The sequence below is a fragment of the Aquarana catesbeiana genome, linkage group LG03 (assembly GCF_042186555.1).
Source record: "Aquarana catesbeiana isolate 2022-GZ linkage group LG03, ASM4218655v1, whole genome shotgun sequence".
Classification (NCBI taxonomy): Eukaryota; Metazoa; Chordata; class Amphibia; order Anura; family Ranidae; genus Aquarana; species Aquarana catesbeiana.
This window is the reverse complement of record NC_133326.1, coordinates 664,440,097-664,461,939: the sequence shown is the minus strand read 5'-3', so window position 1 is coordinate 664,461,939 and position 21,843 is coordinate 664,440,097. Positions and strand designations below refer to the sequence as shown.

Below are 21,843 nucleotides of genomic sequence, written 5' to 3'. Positions count from 1 at the left end.
CTGTCTACTCATCCAACTTTCTTTCCATTTTCTGTTATACATGTCCATGCATTCATCAATCCATATCAGTCTCCATACTTCAATCTGCCCTTGTAGCAATCTGTTTGCCATTATAGCCATCCATCATTTTATCATCCATTCTCTCTCTTGATCTGTCTATCAATCCATCCAGAAACCAGTCCATAAATACACCCATTCATCCATCTTTTCTTCCAAGCAATCTGCAATTATCTATCAGTCCCACTTCCTGCATATCCATTAATTGGCCTGTCCATCTGCCAACCATTCCAGCTGTCTGTAACGCCATCTATTTGCCCATCCATCTGTCAATCAGTCCAACTACCTGTATAGTGATCTATTTGCCCATCCATCAGTCAATTAGTCCAACTGCCTGTATATCTGTCCATTTGGCCACCCATCCGCCAAAGAGTCAAGCTGCCCGTACATCCATCCATGTCTTACCAATTCATAATTTTACAACTGCCCTTACAGTTTGTCTAAACCCAAAATTATTTTTTAGATTGAACAGAGAAGGGTTAAAACCCCTGCCAGGGTTTTATTGCTGTCTGTGTCCTTGCTGGGGAGTGAACAGAATTTGGGGCACTCTCTAAGAGGGGATGTCTTCTAACTCTAAAGGAAATTCTCTCCCAAGGGGACATAGACACCAAAAAAATGCTGGTTTTGACCATTCCCTGCTCCATTGAAAACAAACACAAAAAAAAAACATTTAGATGTCCACACACACAGTAGGATATTCATCCCTCAGTTCTTGAGCAGTGCAATATAACATATACAGTATGTAGATTTACAGTGGCAATAAAACTTAAATGGGGTAAGAAACAGGGCACTCGAGAGATTATTCAACTACTTACATTTACATGTCCATTACAGGTTTCCTCACTATCCAGCATAGCAATAAGGACAAACGCAGTGAGAGTAGAGTCTAGTTCAACAGCTCCTGTTGTAATAGCACCCTGTACAAAAAAAATGTTATTATTAAAAGTAGAGGTTCCATGGCTGTAACTCAGCACTATCTGTACATAACAATTACCAGTTTTAGGACAGTTTAGATGCTTGCTTTGACTTGTTTGGGCTTATTCAGTAGAACAGAGCCAAGCGTAATATTGGTGTAAGGTTGGTATAACCCACCATCAGAATTCAGTTTGCTGAAGTCAAATTAGTTGGAAGCACTTTCCAATCTACCCTGCCTGCTTTAATTTGGGATGCCTTTAAGGCTATATGCATCATTTTTCAAACAGCCATTAAATCAGACTGGGGCTCCAACACTCGGTGCTTGCAGGAAAGGAAGGCAGCTGTGCAATTTGCCTCCTCTCCTACCCCTGAGAATGTGATCTACAGAAGCAGGCTACTAGCCATATTTTCCCAAAATTACAGACCTCTAACTATTGTCTCTGAACTCCATACCTTAGAGGGTTCCTTGCTTATGTTAAAGGATTACATCTTGCTTGAATTTATGAGATACTACACCAAATTATACACCACCTCCTTATCCCCAGACTTTAATATATGCTTTTCTTAGACCTCATAGCATTGGGCTGGCCCTCAAATCCGGAAAGGGACTTCCTCATGCAACCCATAACTGATACAGAAATGCTCTCAGCCATTAGATCATTCCCTAACAACCCAGGGCCCGGAGGAGTCCCTTTGAAGGTCTGTAAAACTTATGCCACCTCATTAACCCTTAATCTGGCTGCTATTTATAACAAATGTCTAGAAGGCGATTCTCCTCCTTCTTCAATGCATGAAGTCCACATCATTATAATACATAACCACCCTAAAGATCCTTCTCTATGTTCTCCTTATAGGCCCATAGCACTCTTGAACTGTGATTTCAAAATCTTAACCAATATTTTTAGTACTAGACTCAGTCATATAATTCAAAACTTGATAGACTCAGAACAAACAGGTTTGATTCCTAACAAATCTACTTACATATTCATTCTCAGACTATTCACAAAATGCATGCACACCATTCAAATACAGAGGTAGAGGGTTATCCTCTTTCTCTAACTTTGTTTGCCATAGCTATGGAGCTAATTATGGAGGCCCCCGTGAGTGTCCTCCATCGTTAAAGGCCTCAGGATAGGGTGGTATGAGGATAGGGAAGCCCTGTATGCTGATGACCTCCTGCTGTACCTGAAACATGCAGGACCATTCCTACAGGGGGAACTTCAAGTTTTGACACACTTTTCACAGGTTGCTGGCCTGCAAGTCAATTGCCAAAAAGCACTACATTTTCCCCAAAGCCACAGAACATGATCCCCAAGGGACTTACAACTGCAGCTGTGACTTCACCTCTTGTGCTGTGGGAGGTGAAGACAACACTAAAGGCATGGGGATAGTTGCCCTTATCTATTCTTGGCTGTATTCATTTAATTAAAATGAAAATGCTGCCTAAATTCATGTATCTCTTCCATAACACCCCAATTTGGATGTCCAAATCTTTTTTTTTTTTTTTTTTAACATTTTACCCAGATGTTTAAACTCTTTCTCTGGGGGCTCCAAAGCATAGCGATAGAAGCTCACTATCAGAAATTGACAAACTCTGTAGGGAGGACTTGCTATACCAACCTTCTATATATACAACATTGCATTTTTTGGCCACTCAGTTGCTCACTGCACATTCTAAACTCCCTAAAGTCTCTTGGATATTTTGCCATTAATCTATCTATTATTATATATGTGCTCCAACTTTGGAGACTCTCAAAATTTATAGAACTAGGACTGCAGTATACTAGGTGTCATGATGTGGCCTTTGCAATTTACACATGTATTTGCAAATGTGTGCAATTCAGTTTGTTGCAGGCAGGCTAGCAGTGGCGGCTGGTGGGGTTTTTTTTGGAGGGGGGGCGGCAAACACCCCCCCCCCCGGGCCACTGGTGGAACGTCACTAATGCAACTGCCCCTACCTCTCCCCCCCCCACGGCACAGCACTAACACCCCCAGCAAACCCCCCACCTGCTGTCTGCCGGTCAGTCCTTACTCTGGATGAGAGCAGCGGTCAGGGCTTTATGGAGTTGCGGAGCTGATGCGGCCATCTTCCAGCGTGGTCGCCCCTGTCATTAAGCGTGGCGGGCTTGGGGAAAGCTGCCCTGTGTGTCCTTTCCTGGAGCCGCTTCCGTGGTGCGTCTCCTCTCCGCTCCTCCCGGCACTAGGCATCCAATAGGATTGCCTGACATTTTGGCCAATCGAGAAACAGGTTTCATAACTGCTTCCCAATTGGCCCGGGAGGAGGATCAGTGTTGCAACAGTGAATGTTCATTCGCTGTTGCAACACACCTGTGTGGGATCGGAGCGCATTCTCTGCGACCCGAGCCCACCTTATTTTGAAGCCTATTAGAGCCTCTGGCTCTAATCAGGTGCTTAAAAAAAAACCCTGGCCGCTGCAATTCATGTGCCCGTTGCCCTAAAAGGGGCCAGACACATGAATAGGGGGTGGCCGCGGCGGCCGTGGATATAGGGGGGTGGCCTGCTGAATTATGCCAAGACTGGAGTGCCTACTAGTGAACATCTGGCTTCAGTAGCCATCTATAGCATAGGGGGATTGCTGGAACCTGCAGTCTGCCCTGAAGATGCCAATCCTGGACACTCCCACCATGGACTCAACCAGTTATGGACCATGGACTCAACCACAAGCCTGAGGATTTAGTCAGCCACAGATGAAGCAATTTTCTTTTCTGCAACGATAGGTTGCAGGATAAAAAAAAAAAAACGTTTGATTCCTCCATCAACACAGTCAGTGTTGGGGGAATCCCTACCACGGAGCCATTGTGTTCTCCCAGGAAAGGGGGGGGGGGGCTGGAAGATCTCCATGCTGGAAGAACACAGTGCTAGCAATAATTACATGTAAAATCTGACTGCCTGGTTGCATCCAAGTTGATTGATCAATCAACTTGGGTACATTTAGCCTGCCCATACATGGTTTGAATCTCAGCTGGTCACTGCTGAACTGGTTGAGATTCCAACTGTCCATGGCCAGCTTTAGTTTAGGGGAAGACTGTTGCCTTTGTTCTACTGTTATGCTGCATTATTTAAAGCGGAGCTCCACCCAAAAGGAGAAGTTCCAATTTAAGGCCACCTCCCCTTCTCCTTTTCCCCTAATGGCACTTTTTTTTTTGGGGGGGGGGGAGCGGTACCTGATTTTAACAGGTACCCACTTCCACTTCCAGTTGGATGGCATAAGTGATCCGACCGGCAGTTCTCCTCTCCCCCTCCCTCCCCGAAGTCATCTTGGACACATCACAGGTCCCAGAAGACTATGGGACCATTCACAATGTGCAGCATGGCTCACGCAAGCTGTCACAGCCAGGTCTCCACAGTTAAGATGCCAGCGCAGGGGAGAGAAGACGGTGGGAACAGACAACTCGGGTGAGCACATCGCTGGATCCTGAAACAGGTGAGTGACTGTTTATTAAAAGTCAGCAGCTACAGTTTTTGCACCTGCTGACTTTTTATTAACACAACAATGGCTGGAGCTCCTCTTTAGGTAATCCTTTTGAAACTTTGTCCTTGCCTGGTCTGAATTTACTCTAGGGGTGACACACATAGCCTACAGCTCGGGTCAGTTAAGCACATTGGAGTGTGAAGACAGCTTCGTAGTGTGGAGACATAAGTGGTTACCAAGGGTAACAAAGGTTTCTATAGCAGCCTGTCGTAAGTGTGTACATGTGACAGGTGAAGCCTCTTACTGGACGAGCTGTTGTCAGCACCCTATCGGAGAGCAGGTCCGTCTCCCATAGCAATGGGAGCAGATCAGCACCATAGAGGTCCTGTGCACAAGTACGGAAGTAGAAGAGTTAAGTAAGTGCACGTATGGAATCCATGCTAAGTGCACGGTGGGACCCCATTCTGTTACGGGGAGTAGCGGAGATATGCTGGACAGGTGGCGAGGACAAGGACTCTGCGTGTTCCTCCTAAATGCAACAGTGATTGTCGTGGTCTAAATTACAATTAAGAGAGTGTACTAGCGATCAGATATCTGTTCAAGTAAAGTACTCCATGTGTAGGGCAGTGTGCCTAGCGTAGCCCAGAGGAACCCACCCTGGAGTAATCTTATGTGACCCACGCTTGGCGCCCAAGGAGGAGGAGAACATGAAGGGAGTGTCACCTACCTATACCCTACCCTTGCAGGCCATTAGCAGTCAAATTCCTCAACAGCAGGAGAACTTTATTTGCTTTTCTCTGGAAACTCTGCTCAGGGCGGACCAGCCTCATCTCTCTATCAACGTATTATCTGGACCATGATCTTGGATTTAAGCAATGTTAAACAAAAAATGGCATATCAACATATTGGACCTGGATGAGGAGGACTGGTCCGAGGTCTGGGATATGCCTTTCAAACAATAAGTGTCAGTCAGAGGTAAATTGGTACAACCTATAACCTATAACTGGCCTTAACAGCAAGGAGCACAACTGAAGGGCGATGCATGTCAAACAAAAACAAAGAAAAATTTGCAGCTCAACTTACCAACCAGGCTGTAACAAACCAAATTGTCTTGTCTAACAGTGCATGTTAAAATTAGTGGTTTAGTTTGCACACATTTGCAAATACATGCGTAGGCTGCAGAGGCTGCAACAAGGCACCCCAGTATTATCTGTAATCCTTACTCTATAAATGTTGACAGTCTCCATAATAGGAGCACATATATATTGTAACGGATGGATTGAGAGCAGGAATGCCTGGAGGAAGTCCACTCCTCCTTAAAGGCACATGGGTGCACTGATCACCCAGTATATAGAACAATGGCAGCGAAGGTGTCCAGCGCAAACCCCCGCTCACCAAATAACCAACAGTATAAACAAACGGCAACTGCCCCAACCTATAACCGGCGTTAACAGCAAGGAGCACATGGAAGGGCGACGCATGTCAAACAAAGAAGGACAATTCAGTTAGTTGCAGACAGGTTGGTAAGTTGAGCTGGGAATTTTTCTTTGCTTTTGTTAATCAAAAATGAACCTAAACCTAATAATAAATTGATGAAAATGCACTGCCATTTCCATATAATCGGGAAAATCTGTCAGCACCTTATTCACTTGTGCAGATTAAATAGTTACAGTAGCACTTTGGTATACATAAGAATACTTTTTTTTAATAAAGCAATATCAATATTGTACATACCGACATCTCCTGATGGTATACTGGGGCATTTTCTTCAAACATGCCATCTGGTTTCTGCTTCTCTAATAAAAGCCATTTCACGGAATTGCACAGTACATCTCTGTCAACGTTGATTAAGTCTTGAGCTAGGGCAAACACTTTCACAACATAGGCAGTGAGCCTGCGGAAGACAAGTCATAACCAGACTAGTAAGTAAAAGAGTGCCAGAGGTGTCACATCGTAAAGGATGGAGTCCCATAAAGTGGACAGAATAAGCACATGTAAAGTCACATTAAGCAGAGGAAGAGACGGAATAAGTACAAGTGGAGTCATATTAAGCAGGGGAGGAGATAAATAAGCATAAGTGCAGTTATATTAAGCAGGAGGGGGAGTTAAATAAGCCCAAGTGGAGTCATTAAGCAGGGGGGGGAGATAAATAAGCAAGATAAATAGGCATAAATGCATTTATATTAAGCCCTTTGGGCTGAACAGTAAAGTGTAACATGAATATGTGTAACAACTGCTGAATGAAAACTGCTGTTCATTGCCACTTCCCTTAAAATGACTGTGCAGTCAGTACCAGGACAGGTGGGGCCCAGTGTAGTGGTTTGGCCTCCAGCCATGAGGGGGCACTAACTCACACATGAGCAATTGCAACATGCTAACACTTAAAGTGATTGTAAAGCTTTGTTTTTTTTTGTTTTTTAAATAAAATGTTATACTTACCTCCACTGTGCAGTTCATTTTGCACAGAGTGGCCTCGATCCTCCACGTCTGGGGTCCCCTGGCGGCGCTAGTAGCTCCTCCCTGCATCGTATAACCCCCTAGGAGAAGTGCTCTCCCGGGGGGGTTACCTTGTGGGCGCACTCCCGAGTCTAGCATTAGGTAAAGGACCGCTGTAAATGACTCTTTTCCCTGATCTGTGATCGCTATGTCCTGTCGGCATGTGGTTAATATTTATGTGTGGTGGTGACTGTGTAAGGCTTTTGAGCATATTCTATTTTCAAGCAATACATCTAACTCTTACATGATTTATCAAAAATAAATCAAAAAAATAGGTGGACTTCAAACGTAAAACAAATGTATATAATGCAGAAGTCTCCATTACCATGTGCTTGATGGTGTATGAATCCAGGCACCATAGGAACCATCTGGTTTGCGGAATGCCAGCTGACCTGTATAACCTGTTTACCAAAAAGAAATGAATTAATGAACATAATCCAATACGATCTCCAGGATAACTTACTGAATCATTAGACATAAAAACAAAAAAGATGAGGTCCAGGTTTCAAGCAATGGTAAATGGGAGGAGATGTCATGCCAGACCCTCAGCATAGTGGTGACATTAAAGTGTGTGTCTAGACCAAAAACATATTCAGTACATCTCTGCAATACAGGCATATTTCTCCACGTTTAACCACTTGACCTCCGGAAGGTTTTACCCCCTTCATAACCAGCGCATTTTTTTTCCTATTTGGCACTGTGCTACTTTAACTGTCAATTGCGTGGTCATGCAACACTATACCCAAACTAAATTTATATAATTTTTTCACACAAATAAAGCTTTCTTTTGGTGATATTTGATCACGCTGTGATTTTTTTTTTATATCACTAAGTTCACTTTTTTTCACTTTAGATCATATTGTATGCATTTAGTCATACATATTGGAGTTTACTGTTTTGTTTTTAAATGACCCCTGATGACGTCATATATGACGAAATGATCGTCGGGACAGATACGAACACACACTACTGCTCATGCGCGATTGCTGTCTGAATTTTAAATGAATCATTTGGATTGTGATATGTTCTGAATTTTACGATATGATGTAAGTGCACTACTGCAAAGAAGAGACAATATCACATGGAGTCTGATGTGGAGTCTTTTTGTTTCTATTCACACTCCGGCTCTGAGGCTTCCTAATTAACATGCCCTGATCAGCTGTGAACCTCCTGGTGTATACTATCCAAGGCTGCTGGGGAGAGAATTTTTGATTTTTTTTTCAGTGTATCATAGATCCAACCAAGTGCTTTGTGACCTCCCTGAGTAAGAGGGGGGGGGGGGGGGGGGGATCGCTGGCTTTCTGATAATCCTTCATTTTGTTTGTGGTGATGGGTATCATGCTGTGTATCATGTGTTTGATCATCATTTTCAATTATGGTTGCCACCTCATCCCTTTAAACCCGAACACATATTAATTACACAGGTTCTGTGGATGATTAAGGTGGTAATTAAACTCACTTGGTGCTTTATCTACATTTAATTAGCCTCGGAACCTGTGTAATTCAAAGGTGTTCGGGTTTAAAGGGATGAGGTCGCAACTCTATTTCCAATGCACCCTTCCTTTATTGGACCCTTTCTGATGAAACTCATCTGCAGATGAACTTTTTTCAGTTTGCACCATATTTTCCACATGCAATGCAAACATTGCATATTTGTTATAGATTTTAACATTTAGATATGTTTACACTGTTGATATGTAAATGATTGCACAGGATTGCACTCTATTACAAACTTGGTTGTTTTTGTACATATCACATGCATTGTGCTATTCGTAAGAATTGTACTCTATTGTTGTAGCGCTGCACTTGGGTCAGGGACCACCATGCCAGGGACCACCAGTGCCGCTTGTCAGGGACCACCATGTCGGGGACAACCATGTCAAAGGACAACCAGTGCCGCATTTCAGGGACCACCATGTCAGGGACCACCAGTGCCACTTGTCAGGGACCACCAATCAGGGACCATCATGTCAGGGATCACCAGTGCCACTTGTCAGGAACCTCCATGTCAGGGACCACCAGTGCCATTTGTCAGAGACCACCATGGTAGGGACCACCAGTGCCACTTGTCAGGGACCACCATGTCAGGGACCACCAGTGCCATTTTTCAGGGACCACCATGTCAGGGACCACCAGTGCCGCTTGTCAGGGACCACCAGTTCTGCTTGTCGGGGACCACCATATCAGGGTCCACCAGTACCACTTATCAGGGACCACCAGTGCCACTTGTTGGGGACCACCATGTCAGGGACCACCAGTACCACTTGTCAGGGACCACCATGCCACATGTCAGGAACCACCATGTCAGGGACCACCAGTGCAGAGCGGGATTATTATCATTAATCACTTGTATATACACAGCAGGAATATCCTGTGGTGTCCGATATTGTTACATGAGAACATCGAGCGCTAATGCCCCGCCCCCCGCCGTTATTATGATTGACAGCATATTGTTCCTATAACAGTGGGGGGCGGGACATCAGCGATCTATGTTCTCGTATACTATACATGACACAGTGGGACATCCCCGCTGTGTCATACAAGTAATTACTGATGATAATCCCCACTCTGCACGGAGATAGCTAGCGGGTGGCGGGGGGGTGTGGTGCAGCGGGGATAGAGTGGAGGGGGTGGAGTGGACAGGGAGTGGGGGGGGTTACTGTCAGGGAGCAGAGGAGGAGGGGGGAGGAGAGAGGAGAAGGAGGACACCTCCTCCATGGGTAGCACAGACTGCGGGCTGTGAGACCTCCTAGGCCCACAACATGTCTGCTTCCTCCCTGTTTGGCTTTCAGAGGACTACAAGGGGGCGTGTCAGAATGCTGGCTGAGCTCAGGAGAGGGATAGCGGCCAGCGGTCTTACAAATAGGATGTCAGCAGGCAATAATGGTTTTTCAGCAAGTTCAGCAGCCTATTACAGAGGAACTACAGAGGCAAAGTGGGTGAAGATAGGAGATCAGCAACAAGGAAAAACATTTTGGCCGGAGTTCTGCTTTAAACATTGTATTTAAAGGGATAATACACCTATTGTGTTCCATGTTTCAATTTTTTTTGTCTTGTATTCAGACAGTTAGAGTGCTGCATCCCCATTCAAAAGTTCTCCTTAAGTGCAAAGATCTTTTTGTATTCAAAGAAAATATGTGCTTGCTTGCTCAGTCTACCTCTCTGCATTCTTGGTTACCTCCCTCTGGCTTTGAGAAGATTCTGGAAGCAGAGGAGGGGAAGAGAGGTGGAGCTGTCTTGGGTGTGTTAAGGAGCCCTGACCAATCCCAAACTAGGAATGGCAGGGGGCAGGCCTCCTTAAATACCTTGGGTCATCCCAGCTAAGGAGGAGTTGTTCGGGTGGAAGAACTGAGAGCTGGAGTGTTAGGCTGCCGGGGCCTTGGAGGGAGCACCCCTGTCTGGGGAAAGGTGACCTTGGGCTGGGGCAAGGAAAAAGAAAGAGGACCTCTCCATACAACCCAAACGAGAGGTGTCCTGAACAGGAGCAGTAGAGGACAGCGGGGAACACTGCCAGGCAAATCTTCAGGAAGGATTCACCTGTTGTTTTGGTGAGTGACAGGCACAGTCGGGAGATCTGGGAGAGGCATGCAAGCAGTGGATGTAGAGCCAGAGGGAGAGACTATGATCTTACTGGCGTTGGAGTCGGGTTGCTGCAGCCAGGAGGGCTGGTAGAGTTTTCATAGGACTGACTGGGACCAGTAGTCCACCTAGATACAGCTAGCACAGAAGGACATTTTCTATTGCTATTGGTTGCTACACCAAAGGGGCCTGCAGTCCCCTGCCAGCAAATGGCGGATCAACAAAGTTAGGCCTAATTCAGAGTTGGCCCTAACCATGTGCTAGCTGCGATAGGAAGCAAGTATTGCACATTAGAGGAAGTAACAGTTCATCAAGAAGCGTTGTGCTGGAGGAGTCTGGGGCTTTAGAGACTGTGAATAGAGGTTCCAATCTACATTTTCATCAATACAATACTATTGATCTGGGCATCCCATATTCCCTTTACCCCATCCAAGTTTAATCCCTCAATAAAGCAACAAAAACAAAGCTGATGGACTGTTCATTGTCTAGAGAGTGACTGGAAGTGAATGCTGGGCTGGGCAGGGTGACAGGTGGAACTACTACACTCAGCGACCCCACAGGGGCACCTCTACAATTGTATACTTACGTTATGTTTTATTTTCAGATGGAATGTATTTTTTCTTACTTCGTCCTGAAGAAGCGGTACGAAACCATGAAACCCAAAGGCAACAGAAGCTTTTAAGTCTAGAACATTGTATGTGACACATGTGATGTAATATTTTTCTACTAAATTTTAATTACTTTGTATAATAAAATGGATATTTTTATGTAATAGCATGCTATTAAGCTTTTTAAAACACTGGTAAGGCTTTTTGTACAATTACACACAATTATAGGGATGATACCTAACAGTATTTGTGTGATTGATACAATATTGATTTGGGCCTTCACTATTTAATATAGCTTAGTTGGAGCCCACGAGTTCTCCTTTTTCTTTGTTCTATTATTTAATACAAGGCTGCAAAATTAACACTTTTGGTCTGTCATTGTCTGTGGGGCAGCTATTCTCAACTTGAGTTCCTCCAGAAGTTGCTAGAGGTTCCTTTGATACAGCTCTGGCGTTGCCCTTTTCCAACTTATTTGGCTTTCGTGTAATCTTTGGGGCATGGCTGCTTGGTAATAGGGTGGGGTGGCATAAGCTTATACTTCTCAGCAATCCAAGATACACCATGGCAAAGGGCATTGCACCATAATTATAGATTTTAGAAGGGTCCAATGTAGACTGTGTCCACCATAGCCCATATAGAAAGTACAGAGTTTTTATTTCTTACCATTATTGATGTGCTGGATGGCCTCTGTTCTGCGATTTATGCCTACATTTTCCCACTGCCTGGTAGCATCCAGATAATGGGCAGCAATCACAGTGGGAGTCATAGTCATCATGTTCTGTTCTCCACAACCTCCAGGTGGTCTGATCAAGTGATTCAGATTGGCTCCATCGATGGCTTTCTCCACCAGTTGGCTAACTGCTGTCCCTGAGAATTGCAAAGAGCTGAGTTAAAACTGATCTCTGGGAACGTGCCCTTTACCCCCCACCCCTCAAACTAATCGCTGTGTTAAAAAAAAGAAAAGCTACCCAGGGAAAGAAAGGATTAGATGTATCACTTGTGCAGCACTATCAGCGCTGAATAAGGATTGCAACAAGTGCCCGAACTCCTGTGGGCCATGGGAGCACAGCAATCCTAGGACTTGCTGCCATCCTCATATAACCCTCTCTGTTCGCTGGTAGATATCTGCCCCTAATCAGCTAATCAATCCAGTGGCCAATAAATAAACGTAAACTGCTGCCTCCAAGCTGTATAATCAACATGTACCACAGCACAGGCTGTGCAAGTCTTCTATGAGCTAAAGAGCTGAGCTATGTATGTACAAAAAAAGGCCAATTTATAATGGAGAGCACTCTGTTATACTTTGCAGTATTGCTCAACACTGCAGAGAGAACTCTTTCATTGGAGGAGAGATAGTCATGTGACTTTGATTAGTCGTGTAACAATGCTATCTCCTTGGCTTTTTTTTAACAACAGATTGCATTCATTTTTCACATGCTCCAACTCCTGAAGCTGGCAGCGCACAATGTACATTTGTAAAGCTGGTGGAGCACAATGCCTATAAGGGCCACATTGCATTTTTTTTTTGTTTCATAATTTGCATTTTAAATAGACCCCCTAAGGGCATAAGACCAAGTAACTACAGTTTAGACAGTGGAATTGTAGAATTCACCTCCGTAACATCTCGAAAATTCCTCCCTTTTTAACAAATGAAACCACCAAGCTCCTCATTCACTCCCTTGTTATCTCTCGCCTTGACTATTGCAACTCCCTTCTCATTGGCCTGCCTCTCCATAGGCTATCCCCTCTTCAGTCTATCATGAATGCTGCTGCCAGAGTTATCCACCTTACCAACTGCTCAGTGTCTGCCAACCCTCTCCTCCAATCCCTACACTGGCTCCCAATCACCCAGCGAATTAAATTCAAACTACTAACCACAACATACAAAGTCATTTACAACTCTGCCCCGAGCTACATCACCAATCTTGTCTCCAAATATCACCCAAATAGTCCTCTCTTCTCAAGACCTCCTACTCTCAAGCTCCCTCGTCTCCTCCCCCCATGCTTGTCTCCAGGATTTCTCCAGAGCCTCTCCCATCCTCTCGAAAATCGCTACCTCCACCTGTCTGGCTATCCCCTACTCTTGCTACCTTCAGTCGATCCCTGAAAACTCATCACTTCAGGAAAGCCTATCACATCTCCAACTAATCTTCTACCACTTCCATCAGCTCATTCCCCACAGTTACAACCTTTTGTACAACCTGCCCCACCCTATTAGATTGTAAGCTCTTCTGAGCAGGGCCTTCCTAATCCTCTTGTATTTTATTGTATCATAACTGTATTGTCTCTCTTTTATATTGTAAAGCTCTGCGTAAACTGTTGGCGCTATATAAATCCTGTATAATACTAATAATAATAGGCAGTGTGTCCTCAGGCAGGCTAAAGCATAAAAGTGGAAGCACATTGGTGCAGGGCTACTGAACAACAAGGCAGTGGCAGCTGGACCAGTAGAGCATCCAAGAACCCCCCCCCCCCCCCCATAGATGGCTGTGTAATGTAATCAATGGATGGCTACTAATGTATTCATCCTAAATAATTCAATATTATGAGGCTCAATTAGTCAAAAAAGTGGCATTGGTATTTGGTGGGTATTTGTATTTGGTATTTGGTAGGTTATTAAGTTACAAAATCTAGTAATAACAGTGTAAGGACAGCAAGCGGCTACCAACTATAAGCTATCATTTATAAAGAGGAAAATAGGATTCCTTCGACAGTGTTATATATTTGGTGACTTTGACAAGGGTCAAACTGTAATGGCTAGATGACTGGGTAAGAATAACTTCAAAACTACAGCTCCTGTGGGATGTTCCCAGTCTGCAGTGGCCAGGACCTATCAAAAGTGGTCCAAGGAAGAAAAATTGGCAAACTGGCAACAGGGCCATTGACAGCCAAAGCTCATTGATGTGGGGAGCAAAGGCAGGCCTGTGTAGTCTAAACCAATAGAAGAGCTACTATTGCTAAAAAAGTTAATGCTAGTTCTAATAGAAAGGTGTCAGAACACACAGTACATTGCAGTTTGCTGTGTATAGGCTGTGCAGGAGCAGCCTGGTCAGGGTGCCCATGCTGACCCGTGTCCACAACCAAAAGTGCATACAATGGTCACGTGAGTATCAGAACTGGACCACGGAGAGCAATGGAAAAAGGTGGCCTGGTCTGAAGAATTAAGTTTTCTTTTAAATCATATGGCTGACCGGGTGCGTGTGCGTTTCTTACCTAGGGAAGAGATGGCACCAGGATGTAGTATGAGATGAATGTAAGGATCCACTACTGACAGCTTGTCTAATGGAGTCCATGCCTCGATAGGTCAAGGCTGTTTTGGTGTCACAAGGATGACCTACTCAATATTAGGTGGGGGGTCATAGGGTTATAACTGATCGGTGTATATTATTTCCCAGCCTGCACACCCTGGGAATGAGTAGTTCTGGGGGCATGTCTTAATCATTGACATACTTGCCAACAGCCCGTAATTCCGCCCCTCTAATCCATGCGCCAGACGCATGGATTCCAATGGTGTTAGTTTTCCGCCCACCCCCAAAATACAAAATATTGAGCACCAGCCGCCACTGCTTGCCAACACATTTGTACCAGTCCATGGAAAAGTGTCACCCCCCACCCAAAGCCAACATTTAAGACTAGCACCTTCCAGACAGGCCCACTAAGATCACATACAATTTCTAGGGTGCCTTTTTAAGTGCCCTGCCCCTAATTTCAGGATAGGTAAATACTTGCACTGTGATGTTCTCATTTAATACCCTTCTGTGAATAAATGCACATGCTTAGTAACTCAAATAAGGGTGATGGTGTGATCTCAGGATGCAGCCCAGGGCACAGCATCATTTGGACAGAGCAATTAGATATCCCAGCAAATCTGGGACAGTTGGCATCTACTGTATGCAATAGCAAATGAGCTGCTAGTAGCTACCTCTGTTATATTTTAATATTGCTTCTTTATCACTTACCTTGGACAGTGACAATGGTCTCAATTTGTGTATTGGGAACAACATTTTTTGTTTCCACTGTTTTAACCAACTCCTCCTGTACTCCAGCTGCAGAATGAAATATGAACAGAACAACATTAACCAATTAATCCTTTCACTGCCTGAGCTTTTTTTTTTTTTCATTTTTTGCACACATGTTAAAATGCACATTGTAGGTCTGAAATTTGCCTAAAACCCCAAAAATATAGAATAAAATGGTGGCCGTGGCAATTTTTTTATGTCCCATGATAATTGCGCTAATGTTAATCAAATCAATATTTTTAAAAAACATGCTCAAATTTATTTTACCACATACAAATACAATATAATAACCATTTAAAAAAATATATAATATAAAAGATGAGGTTCTATTTAGTAAATAGATACTAAAAACGATGGTACCCAAAATTGCCCATAGGGAAAACTTAAAAGCTTAGATTTAACAGTGAAAGATGGCCCTGGAATTAATATTTATTTCTAAACATGTTTACATTTTTTAACTTAAGTTTATTCATGTCCCAAGGGGACTGATAACCACTCAATGGGGGAGATTTACTAAAACTGGAGCACTCAGAATCTGGTGCAGCTGTGCATAGTAACCAATCAGCTTCTAACTTCACTTGTTCAATTAACCACTTGCCGACCGCTGAACACAGATGTACTTCGGCAGAATGGCACAGGCAGGCAAATGGGCGTACCTGTACGTCCCTTTAAATTTGCCACCTATCAGGCACGCACGCGCCTGCTGTACGCCACGGGAGCAAGCCGGGTCCCGGGAACTCTATGTTCGCCGGGAGCCCACGATTGCACTGTGGAGAGGTAAAATGGGGAGATGCCTTTGTAAACAAGGCATTTCCCCATTCTGCCTTGTGACATGACAGAGATCTACTGCTCCCTGTCATCAGGAGCAGTGATCGCTGTCATGTCACTGGGAGCCCATCCCCCCACAATTAGAATCACTCCCTAGGACACACTTAACCCCTTGATCGGCCCCTAGTCTTTAACCCCTTCCCTGCCAGTGTCATTTACACAGTAATCAGTGCATTTTTATAGCACTGATCCCTTTATAAATGACAATGGTCCCAAAATTGTGTCAAAAGTGTCCGATGTGTCCGCCATAATGTTGCAGTCACGATAAAAATTGCAGCTCGCCGCCATTACTAATGTAAAAAAAAAAAATTAATAATAAAAATGCTATAAATCTATCCCCTATTTTGTAGACGCTATAACTTTTGCGCAAACCAATCAATATATGCTTATTGCGATTTTTTTTTACCAAAAATATGTAGAAGAATGCATATCGGCCTAAATTGAGGAAAAAAAAATTTTTTTTATATATTTTTGGGGGATGTTTATTATAGCAAAAAGTTAAAAATGTTTTTTTTTTTTTTTCAAAATTGTCGCTCTTTTTTTGTTTACAACGCAAAAAATAAAAACCCCAGAGGTGATCAAATACCACCAAAAGAAAGCTCTATTTGTGGGAAAAAAAGAAAATTTTGTTTGGGTACAATGTGGCAGGACCGCGCAATTGTCAGCTAAAGCGACGCAGTGCCGAATCGCAAAAAATGCTCTGATCAGGAAGGGGGTAAAAGCTTCCGGGGCTGAAGTGATACTAAGCCCTGGTTCACATTGGTGCGATTTGACATGTCAAATCACATGTCAAATCGGCGGCAATTGCCAGCAATGGCACCTTCCTAATTGGTGCGACGATGCATTTGCGGCGCCGCACCGATTTTAGTTTCTGTACTACTTTTTGCAATTTCGGGGTGCGATTTCCATTGACAGCTGTGTAGAAACCCGCACAGATGTCTGTGAAATCGCAGCTGAAATCAGAACTGACATGAGGGAGTGAAATTGTGCGAGTTCAGCTGAAGGGGTTAACACTAGGGGGCGATCAAGGGGTTAAATGTGTTCCCTGGGAGGTGTTTCTAACTGTGGGGGGAGGGGACTGACTGGGAGTAGAGAGGGATCGCTGTTCCTAATCACTAGGAACAGATGATCACTCTGTACTCCCCTGACAGAACGGGAACTGTTTGTTTACATTGACATCCCCGTTCTGGCTCTCTGTGGAGTGATCATGGTCGCGGGCCACGCGCATCAGCTCACCCGCCGTGCAGTGGGCACATGCGCGTCTGCTATGGCTGTTAAAGGGACCGCCGTACAGCTAGGGCGATTTGCGGGATCAAGCTGACCTGCCCCAGTATAATGAGGGTGGCTGGTCAGCAAGCGGTTAAGGGTCCATATACACTACTGCGTTGTGGTAACCTGTATGTTACAGCAACACGTGGTAACAGTTGTTATGTGCATTACTTGCCTTGTGGTGCAATTAAAACTGAATGGCACTCCAACATACTAAAAAGACATGTGCACTGCTGAAAAATGTGTTTCCTTTAGTTTTCGGTTCATTCGTTTGTTTTTTTTCGACTATCGGATCGTTCGTTATGATCAGCATTCGTTACTTTGGATCATTCGTTTGTTCGGACATTAGTTGTATTCGTAACCTTCGTTAGTTTGGATTTTTCCGTTTTACACGTTTATTCGGATTCTTTCATTTTATACATTTATTCCTATTCTTTTGTTTCATTCGTTATTTCGGATTTATTCGTTGATACAGAAATATTTGTTATTTTGGAATCGGTGTGTGGCGCTGGGATTAATTTAGTAAAGGAAAAAAAAGAAGAAATGCAGGAAATCCTTTTTTACTACTTAAGCCGCGTACACTGGTCTAAATATTTCCGACGGAACCAATTCCGATCGGGAAAAACGCTCGTCTGTATGCTGTTCCGACGGACCAAAAATGACGCATGCTCTGAAGCAAGTACGAGACGGAAGCTATTGGCTACTGGCTATTGAACTTCCTTTTTCTAGTCCTGTCGTACGTGCTGTACGTCACCGCGTTCTGGACGGTCGGACTTTGCTCGGACTTTGGTTTGACCGTGTGTAGGTAAGACCGCTTGAATGGAATTCCATCAGAGTTCTGTCAGAGAAACCTTCGGAGTTTATTCCGACGGCAAAACCGGTCTTGTGTACGCGGCATTAAGAAATAATAGTAAGCTTAATTAGAAATTAATCATTTCTCTCTCACTCTCTGTGTCACAAGAGACTCACAATTCCATCTAACACCAGCACACCCTGTCTGGAATGTAGTCTGATCAATGGCGGACGCTCATATGGGGAGCAGGGGCACCGCCCCCCTTAATTCATACGCCCGGCCTCTAATCTACATGTAGGGCCCCAAACTCATGGATTTCAATAAAGTTGTTTTTTTGGAAGCACATGATTAGAGCCTGAGGCTCTAATTAGCATCAAAAAGGGTGGGCAGAGCACTGCGTCCAGAGCCCGCTCAGTTGTATGACAATAGCGAAATAATATTCGCTAATGTCTTCCTGTTTCTCTCGATTAGCCGTGAGTCCTAAGTCCTGATTGAGAAGCTACCGCCGGGACTTGGAAGGAGGCGCGAGGAGGGGGAAGCCGCCGAAGCCGTGACCTGGACAGGATAAGGGTGGGGCTGTTGGGGGGGCCTGGCAGGCAACCGGTGAGTGAAGCGGCGGGGGGGGAGTGGGGGTAAGCGGTGATCTGGATCGGCCAGCCCCTAATCTCCATGCGGGGCGCCGGACGCATAGATTTCTACAAGTTTTTTTTTTTTTTTTTAAGCACATGATCAGAGCCTCAGGATCTAATTGGCTTCAAAAAGGTTGGGCTCGTGGCGCAGAGCACTGTGCCCCGAGCCCACCCACTTGTGATATTAGTGAATCAACATTCGCTATTGTCTTCCTGCTTCTCCTCCCGGCCAATCAGGACAGGAAATTGGTCTTAAGACCGGATTGGCCGGGAGGAGAACCTAGGGAAGCCACCCTCGACCTGGATAGGGTAAGTGCAGACAAGGCGGGGGGGAGAGTTGTTTGCCGCCCCTCCCCCCCTAAAAAAAAGGAGCACCAGCTGCCACTGGATTGGATGATGGAAGTCAGCAGAGCTTCTGGTCATTTACTAAGCTCTGGAGCAACTGCACTTTGCAAAGTGCACAGTGTATTTCCCTTTAGTAAATCAACACCATTTTCTCTCTCTAACGTGCAAACACGACAAGACATTGGGCGATTTTATGTCCTGTACAATAACTGGCAATTAAACACAGATGTAACATATATTATCCAAAGAATAAACATGTACAGACCTCTTCCTTTTCCCTCAGGATCTAAAACAACATTTGTTAAGGTCTGCACAACTCGTTTTCCTTCCGGCTGAAACAAAACACATTTATAAAGCATGAATCATTTTCTTTCAAAAGTTAAAGTGTATGTAAACCAGTGTTGCCAACCGTCAGTATTTTTACTGGCAGGCAGTAAAAAAACAGACAATTTTGACCTGCCAGTAAAAGTAAAAGGTTGCCAGTAAAAAATATGGCTGTGACGCTCGGCTTGGTCCAGAGCCGGCTGATACCATCCGAGTCCCTGCTACAGTGTGATTGGGCGGCTCTGGCGGAGGTGGTGCCTAAGCATGTCGTGTGATGTCATGGTGCAATGGAGCCAAGCAGAGCCTCGTGTCTGCGGTATTGGAGCAAGGCAGGCTGGGACCAGGACCGTCAGTGTTGTTTAGACTGGAGTGGACTGGAGGGACCACTTGGCTTGGAGAGAGATTGTCTCTGTGACTCAGGAGGGGACGTGTTGTGTCAGTGAGATGTCATCATCATCTGTGCTGCTGCACACTGCTGTCAGTGTCACTGTAGGCCTTTGGTGATTGGGTTCAAATGGCGCCTCATTTGGAGGGTGTATTTTGAGAGATCAGGGAATAGCTGAATTCCCGTGTAAGGTGCTGGTAGTGGCGATTTAGCCCTGAGTCCCATGAGCAGTTTTTCTTTGATGTGGTAAAAGTGAACCCTCATCAGGACATCTCTGGGGACTGAGGCAGCTAGATGGGATGGTTTAGCAATTCTATGAATTCTGTCTACGATGACGTCTCTCGGGGAGGCCTCAGGGAGAACTAAGTGTATCAGTTCTTTTGCGTAGCGTGGCAGATCTGCGGGTAGTATGGACTCGGGGACCCCCCTCAGTTTAACATTGTTCCTGCGAGATCTGTCTTCTAAGTCGGCCAGCTTGGCACGCATCCATGTCTGTTCCTCTCTAACAGCTTCAAAGGCTTCAATGGTGTCATTCACTGTGGAGGTGCAGGCATGTATTCCTCTCTCAGCGTTTGTCACTCTATCATCCAGAGAGTGGATGTCAGTGGTGATCTTGTGGAAGAGGGATGATAGATCTGTCATGAGGGAGGTCTGCAGGGATATGAGCATATCCTTGAGCGTTGTGTCCATGACCGGCTGCCCTGAGGTGGGGAAGGAGGCCATAGAGGATTGTAAGGCCTGGTCTAGTGAGTACTGGGTGGGAGCCTGGGCCTCAATTTGCGAGTACCGCGACCGTTGCGGCATCGCATCTATCCTCATTTTTGCCTTTGCTGGGCTGCCTAGGTTGGGATCCCCTTCTGGGGTATGGGGGAGGTTATCCACGGTACCTGTATCCTGAGGATCATCTGTCTCATCATCCGGCAGGTCCGTGTAAGCTGTGGACGGCGCGGCCTGGCCGGCGCCATCTTGGATCTTCCATCCCGCCGGCTTGTAAGCAAATTCGGTGAGTTTTTGTGGTATGTGGTCTGTAAATCTCTTCCTGGAAGACATCCTTGTTGTCCCCTGACTGTGAGGAGTGTGGATGGGTAGGTTTGATTCGTTTTTTGCAGCCGATGTCGTTGGATTCTGTCCCCTGGCTCAGAGCTGTGGAATTAAGCGTCCATCTGCTATCCCGGCTGGCCACGCCCCCCCTGTCAGTGTCACTGTGAGAGTCAATTTTATGTGTGTGTGACGCCCATTCAAATTTCTTGCCCTCCTGTCTCCTGTCCCCGAGCTACTTACTTACTATATTGAAAATAAAATAAGATTTTGAATCAATCTGTACAAAAGATCCATTTGCTAAAGGTACAATTTCATCACTTTATAATCAATTATATGGAGTAGCAAATCTTAATAGACCCTCTTACATTCAGAGGTGGGAGGAGGACCTGGGACGAACTTTAGAAGACACGGACTGGTCTAACATATGGCTCACATCTAAGTCATCTTCACCCAACATCTTAGCACTGGAGACAAATTATAAAGTCCTAACTCGCTGGTACCTTGTACCCGCTAGAGTGGCAAAATATTCACCTAATACCTCAGCTCTTTGTTTTCGAGGATGCCCAGAAATAGGCACATATTTACACATATGGTGGACGTGCCCAGTAATCCAAACCTTCTGGAAGGAAGTCTTCGTGATTGCATCTAAAATATTTAAAAAAATAATACAACCAGATCCATATTTAACTTTACTTAATCTAAAACCGGAATGGAACACTCTCTCAATTCAAACTTATGATCCAACTAATAACGGCTGCAAAACAAACAGTGGCCAAGGCATGGAAATCTCCTACATTGGTACTAGCAGAAACAATTCACAGAATGAATAATACAATGTCCCATGCTAAGATGGTAGCCATCGATCAAAATCAAATTCCAAAATTTGAAAAACTTTGGCATCCTTGGATAAAACAACAGTTCCTGTCAAACTTCAATGACTCTGTCCTGTTGCCATGGTAACAGATTAAATGACTTACAGAGACACCCATTCTAAGGCTTCAAAGAGAACTAAAAAGAATAATAAACTGATGAGCGGGACAACCTTGTGGACCATACCTCTACCTTTCAACCCTTTTTCTTCTTTCTCTTTCCTTTTCTCCACCTTACGATTAAAGCTCATTA

At 44.7% G+C, this 21,843-nt stretch overlaps 1 protein-coding gene across 1 annotated transcript in view; it reads right to left on the bottom strand.

Annotated features, from left to right (window-relative positions):
- The window catches only part of LOC141133434 (venom factor-like), a 164,019-nt gene that overhangs the window by 58,554 nt on the left and 83,622 nt on the right, over positions 1 to 21,843 (bottom strand). Inside the window, exons 22-27 of the mRNA XM_073622821.1 lie at positions 19,237 to 19,303; positions 15,048 to 15,134; positions 11,752 to 11,955; positions 7,227 to 7,302; positions 6,140 to 6,299; positions 873 to 974 (exon numbers count right to left, since the gene is read on the bottom strand). Coding sequence (XP_073478922.1) covers positions 873 to 974; positions 6,140 to 6,299; positions 7,227 to 7,302; positions 11,752 to 11,955; positions 15,048 to 15,134; positions 19,237 to 19,303 — 696 coding nt within the window. The remainder of the gene's footprint in view (positions 1 to 872; positions 975 to 6,139; positions 6,300 to 7,226; positions 7,303 to 11,751; positions 11,956 to 15,047; positions 15,135 to 19,236; positions 19,304 to 21,843) is intronic.